Source organism: Ictalurus furcatus, chromosome 2 (genome assembly GCF_023375685.1).
Source record: "Ictalurus furcatus strain D&B chromosome 2, Billie_1.0, whole genome shotgun sequence".
Classification (NCBI taxonomy): domain Eukaryota; kingdom Metazoa; phylum Chordata; class Actinopteri; order Siluriformes; family Ictaluridae; genus Ictalurus; species Ictalurus furcatus.
Genome location: NC_071256.1, coordinates 13,525,730 through 13,538,229, shown reverse-complemented (window position 1 = coordinate 13,538,229; position 12,500 = coordinate 13,525,730). Strand labels below are relative to the sequence as shown.

Genomic DNA, 12,500 nt, shown 5'->3' with positions numbered 1-12,500 from the left:
TTGTTTGTGACATCCGTTGTCTCGTCTACTTCTACAGCAACAAATAGGGCTGCATTAATTTCCTTTTTTATATATCATTTCTAATCACATCACTTATTGCTTCAATTAAATCGTTCTGAATTCTGTTTGATAGGCCAGAAAACACAGTGGATGTCTCCAAATGTCTAGCTAACCTATTATCTTTCTCAGCAAAAGCATGTAATAGTTCTACATAGCTGCCACGAAAGAGCTCGTACTCTCATCGTTAGTACGAAATGCTAATTGCTGTTTGGCTAGGAAGCAAGTTGCATTAATGAGGTCTTTTAAAATCTCTCGGTTTTCCTTTACCTTAACATTGTGGACGCTAATATTTAGTCTCCGCTGTTCGTTCAAGCCAAATCTATCATTGCGCTTCCAAATATTTTTAAAGCAATTTGGCTTTGAAGGTGAGTAGTTTAACTTTCATGTCTGTTGAGGCTTCTTGGTATATTTTTCAAGTCACAAAATCCCGTTGTAGTCCAGACATTGTCACTCGTTGAGAACAAAAGGCAGGGAAAGCAGAAAAGGTGGTTTCTTGTAGCACAACTACACAACCGGTGTTATACGGGTGTACCTCTCAGTTTGAAAAGAGCGTGTCATCTTCTGTCCCATCGTTTGAAGCAGATCTTTTAGCTCCGGCATCGGTCTTCCATTATTTATCACTTCCAGTTTTGATTGAAAGTCCAGTCTTGAGAAATATTTTAGCTTATATATATATAACCCTCCATTTTTGCAGTCAGGTCAAAAATAAACGGACTGATGAGGTGCACTTGACTTTTTTAGCTAGCACATTACCCACAATGCCATTTTCTGTAATACGTTTAGAAGATCTATACCAGAACAATCCAGAATGCTCACACACGCCCCCTTCAGTGAGGCAGAGGTACAGGCTGCCTCCCCTCCTGCTTTTTCACTGCGGCATTATGTCAAATCAGCAAGACTAATATGTTATGCACATACGTGAAACACATGACCTAGACTATGGAATGTGAGGACATATAATAAAAGTGTGTACAAACACTACATTGGTGACATACAGAGAGCTCAATTGCACGTGCTCAAGTTGAGCAAAAAAAATGAGCAGCTCAATCCAGTTTGTGAGGGATTGCGAAATGCGAGAGGAGGCTCGGCTCCTCGCTGCCTCCCTCCGCGTCTTTCCCCCTGTATTTGAACAGGAAAATACACAAATTCAGCAATATTGACTATAAAAATCATTGGAATGATTGGAATCATACAATAATTACATTTCTATCACAGATCAGTGGACAAATATTTATTTATTTTTTTAATCATTATATATTTTTTACATTTCAAGATGACACAGGGAAGGCATTGCCTCCCCTGCCTCCCCTGACCCCACGTCACTGATTTTAATTATATATATATATATATATATATATACACAGTATCTCACAAAAGTGAGTACACCCCTCACATTTTTGCAAATATTTGATTATATCTTTTCATGTGACAACACTGAAGAAATGACACTTTGCTACAATGTAAAGTAGTGAGTGTACAGCTTGTGTAACAGTGTAAATTTGCTCTCCCCTCAAAATAACTCAACACACAGCCATTAATGTCTAAACCACTGGCAACAAAAGTGAGTACACCCCTAAGTGAAAATGTCCAAATTGGGCCCAAAGTGTCAATATTTTGTAGGCCACCATTATTTTCCAGCACTGCCTTAACCCTCTTGGGCATGGAGTTCACCAGAGCTTTACAGGTTGCCACTGGAGTCCTCTTCCACTCCTCCATGACGACATCACGGAGCTGGTGGATGTTAGAGACTTTGTGCTCCTCCACCTTCCATTTGAGGATACCCCACAGATGCTCAATAGTGTTTAGGTCTGGAGACATGCTTGGCCAGTCCATTACCTTCACTCTCAGCTTCTTTAGCAAGGCAGTGGTCGTCTTGGAGATGTGTTTGGGGAATTATGCTGGAATACTGCTGGAATACTGCTGGAATACTGCCCTGCGGCCCAGTCTCTGCTTCAGTATGTCACAGTACATGTTGGCATTCATGGTTCCCTCAATGAACTGTAGCTCCCCAGTGCCGGCAGCACTCATGCAGAACCAGACCATGACACTCCCACCACCATGCTTGACTGTAGGCAAGACACACTTGTCTTTGTACTCCTCACCTGGTTGCCGCCACACACGCTTGACACCATCTGAACCAAATAAGTTTATCTTGGTCTCATCAGACCACAGGACATGGTTCCAGTAATCCATGTCCTTAGTCTGCTTGTCTCCAGCAAACTGTTTGCAGGCTTTCTTGTGCATCATCTTTAGAAGAGGCTTCCTTCTGGGACAACAGCCATGCAGACCAATTTGATGCAGTGTGCGGCATATGGTCTGAGCACTGACAGGCTGACCCCCAACCCCTTCAACCTCTGCAGCAATGCTGGCAGCACTCATACGTCTATTTCCCAAAGACAACCTCTGGATATGACGCTGAGCACGTGCACTAAACTTCTTTGGTCGACCATGGCGAGGCCTGTTCTGAGTGGAACCTGTCCTGTTAAACCGCTATATGGTCTTGGCCACCGTGCTGCAGCTCAGTGTCAGTGTCTTGGCAATCTTCTTATAGCCTAGGCCATCTTTTTGTAGAGCAACAATTCTTTTATTCAGATCATCAGAGAGTTCTTTGCCATGAGGTGCCATGTTGAACTTCCAGTGACCATTATGAGGGAGTGTGAGAGCGATGACACCAACTTTAACACACCTGCTCCCCATTCACACCTGAGACCTTGTAACACTAACAAGTCACATGACACTGGGGAGGGAAAATGGATAATTAGGCCCAATTTGGACATTTTAATTTAGGGGTGTACTCACTTTTGTTGCCAGCGGTTTAGACATTAATGCTGTGTGTTGAGTTATTTTGAGTGGACAGCAAATTTACACTGTTATACAAGCTGTACACTCACTCCTTTACATTGTAGCAAAGTGTCATTTCTTCAGTGTTGTCACATGAAAAGATATAATCAAATATTTACAAAAATGTGAGGGGTGTACTCACTTTTGTGAGATACTGTATATATATATATATATATATATATATATATATATATATATATATATATATATATATATATATATATATATAAATTCTACATCGCGTTTCAAATCATGTAACCAACTTTTTAAATGCCTAGATAAGTGTGTTAGGTCAGTGTGGTGGATGGAAGTACTTGAGTTGTTGTGGATGGAAGTACTTGAGTTGTTGGAACTTGAGTTGCTAGCTGTGACTGTTCTGGGAAATTTTATGACCATTCAGCTGTGTAATTTAGGGGAACTTTGAGTGGCTTGATCATAGCTGACTATATACCATTCTTATATAAAATTTTAAGGGCTCATTGGGGCTGGAGGAAAAAGTAGTGAGTCCTGCTACAAAGGACCTAATCGAAAGCAACGGTTTCAACAACAGAAGTTCTGACAACATGGATGACAGTCTGACCAGTCTGCACTGGTTGCAAGAGTTCTCTATCCTTAGTGACAGTGGAAGGCAACAAGTGAGTTCTACTAGCCAACATCAGAGCAAACTCTCTGAGCAGCAGCTGGGTGGAGAAGCTCCTGCATCTCCTCTAGCAGGCGACCTTGCCTCCATAGGCATGCCACTGACCCCTGGTAAGCCCATAGCAACAGCAGTTCCTGCCCTGTGCACTCTGCCCAGCTTGGTTGCACATGGACACTGCCCAGATGAGGTTGACTACAAGACAAACCCTCACATCAAGCCACCATACTCATATGCCACCCTAATTTGCATGGCTATGCAGGCAAGCAAGAAAAGCAAAATCACACTCTCCTGTATTTATAAATGGATCACTGACAACTTCTGCTACTTCCGCCATGCTGACCCCACCTGGCAGGTAAGTTAGGCTGTTCTCCTAGAGTTAATTATAGTGACCACTTTGTTTCCAATTTTAGTTGCCTCCTCAAAAAGTTAATGGGGCACGTGTATCCACAAACTTGACAGAACTAAATTTGAGCATACTACTATACTATACTACAGTGAGCGAGAATGAGCAATTATAATAGCATCCATATCAGACCCTTTGGATAGAAACAAACCTCTGCTGAGCACAATGACTGTCTTTCATATGATTTGAGGTCCCATACAAATAAAATCACATTGAAGAAAAGCATATTTGCTGTGTAGCCTGATTCTATATAAAAGGAAAGAAATTCAGTCAGTTTAGTCATCAGATGTACTAATTAAATTTGGGATTTTCTTGAGAAATAATAATAAAAAAAAACACTTGTTGGTGAATGATTAATTATCCCTCTAGCTTTCTGAGGATTAGCCAGACATTTCCTCAGTTTTTAGCCACTCTAACCCAAAACATTAATATATAATGTTTAACTAAGATCAAAGGGTCACTGCTTCATTCAAGTATAACTTCTTTGTGGTAGTTTTTCAGACTATGATGGTGTTAATTAAAATAGAGAATGAGCAGAGAACTTCCCAACAGTGTACGTTCTGCTTTGCTAACTATAATTAAGGAATAGCATGAATTTCACAAAGTGATTAATGAAAGTTGCTAGTGTGGTTTTGTCTTCTCTCCAAATAAATTATTTCAGAATTCCATCCGTCACAATCTCTCACTGAATAAATGCTTCATAAAAGTTCCAAGGCAGAAGGATGAGCCTGGAAAGGGTGGCTTCTGGAAGATTGATCCGGAATATGCTGAACGTCTCCTGACTGGGGCTTATAAGAAGCAAAGGATGCCTCCAGTACAGATTAACCCAGCTCTTAAAAATCAACTTGGAATGATCTCACAGCCGGTTATGCCTACGCCAACAGATGTAACGGGTTTTCTCCATGTTGGTCCTGAGTCACAGCAGCTCTTAGAAGAATTTGAAGAAGTCACTGGACTTGACAAGAACTGGGACCCTCACCTAGCAGAAACCACTTTATCTGATTGCTCGAGCACAGTAAAAGCCAGCAAAAGAAAACAGCCATATGGCCACCGGGCTGGAAGTGCCAAAGCTCTGTGCCGCTCAAGCTCTCCACTGCTGGCCATGGAGGAACCAAAGGTTCTGGAATCTCTTATGGGTAATTTTGACTGGGATGCTCTGCTAAATTCAGCCCTAAATGAGGATTTGAGCCTGAATGAGTGTAATCCTGTGAGCCCAATACCACAAGATCAGAACCTCATGGTACATGGCATTCATGTTAATTCCCTGGAGGCCTCTGTCAATACTACAGAAAGTAACATGCTAATAGAAACACAAAAGGACCGTGATGTAGACCTTGACAAAGAGACATTCTTAGCCACAGAATTTTTACAGAGTCCTTGGACAGAAGAAGAAGCGGGGAACCATCCTGATTTTCTTTCTATGTCTACTGTTAATATCAATCAACTCTTTGATCTGGGAGGCTCACTCAGTGATGATATTGACAGTAAAATTGAATCTCTTCTCTGAATAGTTCATCAGTATCTCTTGAGACTAGGGATGTCACAATACCAAAAATCTAGTAGTCAGTACCGATACCACCAAAAGTACACAATACTCTATACCAAGGTGTGGTATATATATATATATATATATATATATATATATAAAAATTAATTAAAAACTCTCCTGGAGGACATCCTCCTCTGGTTGATACTGGGACAGGGGGAGGGAGGGAGGGAGGGAGACAGAGAGAGAGAGAGAGAGAGAGAGCGAGAGAGAGAAATTGAGATTTAAGTTATCAAACACTGTCTGACAATGACTAATACCAAGTGCTAAGGTACACTCCTAAACAATGAGTGGAGGTGCACTCCTAAACACACGCACACATGCACACAGACGCGCGCGCAAACAACGCACACACACACACCTTAGACTCTGAATGCAAGCATTAGTTTAAATTCACTGATATGGTGGCAGGACAGAAAGATTTATTAAAAGCATGAACATGTGAATAATTATTAGTGACATTAGGCTATATTTAGCTGACAGGACACGGGCTGAATGGCCATGCATGGTGGCCCATTAGGACGTAGTTTATAACATTGCAATGTGTTAGCGTCGTTAACAAATAACAGGCTATCGCAAACATTACATGGAGCATACCGTTAGCTGGTTTCACGGCAACAGTGCTAGCTGCCTCAAACAAACATAATATAGGATCGTCTTTCAGGTGCTTCGCCAAATTCCAGGTGTTTCCTCGCTTTGTTTGAAATGAACGGTAGCATCGGTTACACACCGGAAACTGATACTAGCTTTCCTCTCTTCTCCTCTCAAAGAGTCAGGGCGGAGCTAAACTTGTTAAGTTAAGCTAATCTGTAGTTTTTCCCGTGTGCTTGTAGGCGTTCTTCTTCTTCACCACTTGTGGACCGACTAAAACACTTGCGTGTATTTTCTACCACCATCAGGTCAGGAAAAATTGCAACCCCGGTACCTCCATTAGACTCGGTTCCAATGCTAGTGCAGAAAAACAAGTACCGTCACGTTTTAAGAATGTTGGTACCGACTTGGTACTGAAGTATCGGTTCTCATGACATCCATATTTAAGACAGATAATGTCTAACCAATACCATTGAAATATTATGAGTGGAGAGAGCTGTTTTATACCAAAGAGTACAAACTTTGGATCCATAGCATTTCCATTTAATTTTTTAAATTTTTATCAATTGCATTTTTTTGTTTGTTTGTTTGTTTGTTTATTGGCAAGTGATTTATCTAAAAGCCACTGATCAAAAATTGCCACAACAGTGGGTTCTTCTAAAAGAACTAAAATCTAATTCTTCATGACTGGACTGTGAAAACAGAACTGGACAACAATGAAATTACAGACAGAAACAGTGCATAAATGAATGGCAAAAATTTAATCTTAACAGTGTAGATGTTCATTTTAACTAACTGCAATTACAATTAAGCAATAAATACTTATTTCTAGCATCTATAAATTACAAGAAGTTATAAAGGTAATCATGTATTGCAATTGAGGTACCTGCTTGGAAGGAACAAAATAAAATATGCAAATAAACATATACCACAATGATAATACTGGACTCCTAGCTATGCCTAGCTATGAGGTTGCATATACTGAAACTGTTTTCATTCACATTACAACAGAAAAGGCGGATCTAGTCTTTCCATGTCATATACTAACAATAAAATTTTACATAATAATATGTATTAGAATAACACCCTAAAATGTGATTAAGATAGGATAGTTTAATTACTTTATAATGTTTAAGTGCCAGACCCAGCTGGTTATAATTAAACTTTTTTTTTTTTACATCTTAAAAAGTCTTTTAATTAAAAAAAAATGTTTCATTAATGATTATCTTGCTGTATAATTTGAGTGTTATAAAAGCATGCTAATCAATCATTTTAACTGGTAAATCTATTTAATCTTTTTATATTAGCTTATACCTTCAGATACAGCATAACATTATTACATATTATTAAATCTCTACAATACAGTACATTACACAGCAATGAGTTGGTCAAATGTTATTTCCTGAGTACTTTTTAATTCTTTATTTTTTTTAAAACGTGCAACTCAGCTACATATGCTTATACCTAAAATGTTTAATGTGCCAAGTCTGATAACTGGCAAAAAATTGTATGAGGTGTTACTTTGTTTCACAAATATGCCTTTTGGGTTAGAATGAAATTTTAATTAAATATTGTTATTCTCCTTCATTGTATTATAATTAAATACCAATAGAACTTGACACTCTTAGTGAGAATAATTATATGGGTTTTTGTTTCAGTCAGTGTCATTTTGAAGGTGCATCTTTCTGCTGGCTTAGAGTATGATGTGTGTGTGTGTTGTGTGCTCAGACAAATTCTCACATTCCCTATAGTTCCAGGCCTTAATCCTATTAGTGGAGCCATGGCGGGACTGATGGAGATGAGTATTCCACTCCCTCATATATCATTGGCTGAACAGTGCATTGGCTACTTCCACAACTACCACCATGACTTCATTAGTGAGTGATCATTATTAGCTTAATGGATCTACTTATGCATTCAATACCATTTCTGTAAACCCGGATAACACAACTTTGTATCAGAACTAGTATCAAGGAGTGTTTTCAGGATAGATATTCCACTGTTGTCACCACAACTCCAATGTTGTTCCTGAAGCAAAAATGGAGAGCACAGAGCATCCACTGGTTCAGGAATCATCTCCAAGCTCAATTTACCCCCTTTTTCCAGAAAGAAGGGCTGAAAGGGTGGAAAACTGGACAAGAGAGAGGTAGAAAACGTTGTTTTTTTTCAGCACAGGTCTGTCTCCTGGGTAACTGTGGGTGCCATTGTCAAGAGGACCGGATGCAAAATGGGAGAGGGCCCATAACAGTTGCTGCAAAACAGACAGAGAAAGGGCCTGGTGTTACCCAAGATTTATCACAGTGATTGTGCAAAGTTTTTAAATGACACTTATCTAGCTGATGTGATTTACTAAAACATCAAGGAGTGTGCATGAGTGAATTCATAGGACACAGGACAAACTTTGAATTGCTTCTCCATTTCTAAATGGTATGATGACACTGAAAATGAATAATTTGCATATCTGCAGTCTTCTGACTGAAAGTGTATGCTCCATAAAATCTTAAAGATGAAGTTTAATGCCCTTGTTGATATAACTAGGCTCTTCTTTGTCAAGTATAGCATTTTGTTTCCATTTACTAAACTGTAAAAAAAAAAGAAAAAAAAAGAAAAAAGGTATACTATACTGCATACAAAATGCTACTTTGTAGAGATGAGGAAAGTAATGGAGCATTTAGCCTGAACTCAAATTAGTAGAAGGAGGAGCACTCGGATTACAGAGTGTGGTCTCACTGTGCCCTCTAAAAGGATTCTTCACAGTGGTTTTTCAAATTGTTACCAATTGTCACTTCTGTTGCCAATAAGCAAAAATAGCCAAATATATTTAAGCAAAAAATATCCTCACCTTACAGACACAGATGCATCTGAAAAGTAGATGTCAAACAAGAGCAGATAATCATTGTATGCAGAGTTGCTGGTGGTGGGTTTATGGTGTGTGTATTCTCTGAGCCAGTGCCTCTTTGTGAGTGAGACACTAGTGTCAGGGTAATCCGACATCCATCACCAAGTTAGCGGGCAATACACACAGTGAGCAAGTGCAGAGAGAACAATACCTAGTGAAACTGTGGGAGGCCTGTTATTCGTTACACAAAGCTGTGACTCTCTTTTGTAGGTGTTTGGGAAGCAGAGGGGGATGAGATGGCAAAAGATTGCCATGACAAAACTGTTTACCACCTTAGCCAGTTAAGAGGGATCATCATGCCCTGGAGTGACAAGCTGTCATTTTATATCATTCTGTTCTTTCTATTATATTTTTTATTATAGTAAATGTGTTCTGTAATCTACAAGTGAGGATATAATGCTGCCTGTGGTTTCAGGCAGAACAGGGATACTTGTATCAGGTACCTAAAATGTGTTTTGGAGAAGCAGGTGGTGCCACCTGTGAGCAAAAAGCACTTGTAAGCACCTCGTTTTCATGATCAGAGCACACCTATCACGTCATCAGTAACTGCTACAATGGACAAGGACCAGTTATTTAAAAAAGAGAGAATATAAATGTTGATATGATCATATTTTCCTTAGGTCAAGAAAAATGGTACAATTATAAGGCATCTGTGGACAGGTACAGCAGGCCTGAATGATTACACACACAGTGATGCTTGAAATTTGTGAACCCTTTAGAATTTAAAATTTTTCTGCAAAAAAATGACCTAAAACTTATTCAGATTTTCACAAAAGTCCTAAAAGTAAATAAAAAGAACCCAATTAATCAAATGAGAAAAAAGTATTATACTTTGTGATTTACTTATTGAGGAAACTGATCCAATATTACATATCTGTGAGTGGCAAAAGTATGTGAACCTTTGCCCCCTTGTGCAGTAATAACTGCAACTAAACATTTCCCGTAACTGTTGATCAGTCCTGCAATTTAGCTTGGAGGAATTTTAGCCCATTACTCAGTACAGAACAGTTTCAACTTTGGGATGTTGGTGGGTTTCCTCAAATGAACTGCTTGCTTCAGGTTCTTCCAAAACATTTCTATTGGATTAAGGTCAGGACTTTGACTTGGCCATCTCAGAACATTAACTTTATTCTTCTCTAACCATTCTTTGGTAGAACAACTTGTGTGATTAGGGTCATTGTCTTGCTGCATGACCCACTTTCTCTTGAGATTCAGTTCATGGACAGATGTTTTTTTGCAACTCAGACGGACAGAGTTTTGCCTATCACAGATTAGTTTCATCATTTTCATTGGAATCACAGATGTTATATTGGATAATTCAATAAATAAATGATGAAGTATAATATTTTTGTCTTGTTTGTTTAATTGGGTTCACTTTGTCTACTTTTAGGACTTATGTTAAAATCTGATGATCTGACAAACTTTCAAGCACCACTGTACGATGGCACTGTTTAGGAGTGCAAGCAGTGCTCAGTCAGAGTTCTTTGTCACATATGTTAGAACAGGAGCACACAACTGGAAAGAGTGGAAAGAGGGTGAGAATTACATAAAGATAAAGAAAAAGAAACTTTTTATCACTTTATTTAAAGGATGCCCTCCAGTAAACCAGCTCTTAGACTTCTGCTGAGTATAAAGGTTTAGTTTAATTTCTTTATTTCTGGGGTGACAACAACCCCACAACAGGCCCAAACACTAGATCTAAAGTGGGACCCCCTCAAAGAGCAGCCCAGCCAGAGCTTTCTCTTCCTAATCCTAACACAGCGGTAGCCATTCGCAGGACTCTAACCCCAAGTACTGAATCTGCATGTGCCTGGTCCTCCTGTTAAAGCACATGACTGAAAAAGACAGGATGAAGTGAAACGGAGACTTTTATGTGCCCCTTTTAGGCTTCTGTCTGTCTGTCTGTCTGGAGCTGGTGGTGAACAGCCTAGAAACTGTTTCAAGAGCATTATTATCCTGTGGTCACCAGAGCAAAAAATCAGAGCTGAAAAAAATAGCGATTCAATATTTCATGGATCCTAGGAGAAATTGTGGCATTGCTCATACACTGCTCATACTGTCTAATCCTGAGAGTTTATAAGCATGTGTGCATGTGCATTAGCATGCAGAGGAGTCACCTGACACCCACTGTGGTGAATGTGATCTGTGTTGGCACCTTAGTTATTATTATAGTTAATAGGTGAACTGGAGATTCATGAAAATTATTATGTATATCAGCCTAACATCACTCTTGTTCCTTCATATACAGCAAGAAGTAGAAGTGCCCAGTCTGTTCCTGTGGGGTGATCTTTAGCCTCATGCATGGGATCAGACAAACACTTATTAACTGAGAGGAATACAAAGAAGCCAGACCTTAAAGGCTAGACACAGTAGAAAGAGAGAAAGAAAGGAGGGGTATACTCCCCCCCCAACCCCATCACCACCTCCACTACATACAAACAGCAAAAGGACTCATTCAGTGAATATGCTAGAGCATTTTAGAAAAATATCATTCTAATAAGGGTGGAATATTGTTACTTCATACTGAGCAGTGTGTTGCCCTTACTCAACTGTACTGTTCACTTTACTCATTTTGTATTAGCAGATCTAAGAGCACAGATGAATTATTGTAATTACGCACTCCATACTAGGCCAGAGTGTAATCATGTAGGTCCGTGTACCAGTCCGTGTACGTTCCCAGCCGGCACACGACCAACCTTCAACATTGAAATATGGTTGAAATAATGTCAGTTGTCGCTTCAACGTTGAAACAACGATTAATGCTAAATGGTTGCAGAAAGGTAAAAAAAATACTTATAAATCAAGGTTGAAATTTTCCCAATATCTGTATGTTGAATCAACATAATGTTTTCAACAACATAGAAGTTGTGTTTTAAATTATTATTTTAATATATATAAAAAACATTGATAATAATGAATAATAATAATAATAACAGCAACAACACATTGTAGCTGAGTATGAGCAGATATACAATTACTTTAGATAAAGAAATCTCACATAAAAATATAAATATTATCGAGGCCATCTTACAATACAGACTTCCGAGCTGTATTGTCTGGAACTTTCCACGACCTGGAGGCGTAATCTTGCGAGATCACACGAGACTGTAGCATTGTGACGTGTCTGCACTTGCATGAAGCGCGGCAATCTGCGTAGTACCAAAACGGACAATGAGATCAAGAAGACTACAACGAAAAAGCGCAGCAAAGCTTACGCCATTTAACGCTTTTAGATTTAAAGGTAAATCAATATTTGTAACTAGTGATGTGAGAAACGAAGCTTTTCGAAACTCTGAATCAACTGAACCAAATGCTTCGAAAAATGATTCAGTGTTTCGAAGCACTCCAAACACCAGACTTTGGCGCCACCTGCTGGTGAAAAGCTTGTAAAAGCAACGAGAACTCAGTCCAAACATAATGACACCTTTTACAAAACAATTGCAAATGTTTTCATCAAAGTGTAATGTTTTAAACATAATTTACAGATAAATAAGTACCATTAAATATTAGTGCTTCTATT

At 39.0% G+C, this 12,500-nt stretch overlaps 1 protein-coding gene across 11 annotated transcripts in view; it reads left to right on the top strand.

The window, feature by feature from the left end:
• Positions 1-12,500, top strand: part of LOC128622474 (forkhead box protein J1-A-like) — a 17,390-nt gene that overhangs the window by 1,938 nt on the left and 2,952 nt on the right. The window contains exons 2-7 of one of the 11 annotated variants that reach the window (XM_053649046.1): positions 3,375-3,893; positions 4,570-5,550; positions 6,324-6,389; positions 7,833-9,476; positions 11,229-11,760; positions 12,019-12,500. The exon at positions 12,019-12,500 is cut by the window's right edge and continues 115 nt beyond it. In XM_053649046.1, the coding sequence (XP_053505021.1) occupies positions 3,375-3,893; positions 4,570-5,451 (1,401 nt within the window). In that variant the 3' untranslated portion in view covers positions 5,452-5,550; positions 6,324-6,389; positions 7,833-9,476; positions 11,229-11,760; positions 12,019-12,500. The other 10 variants (XM_053649055.1, XM_053649071.1, XM_053649025.1 and 7 more) reach the window with 10 other exon arrangements.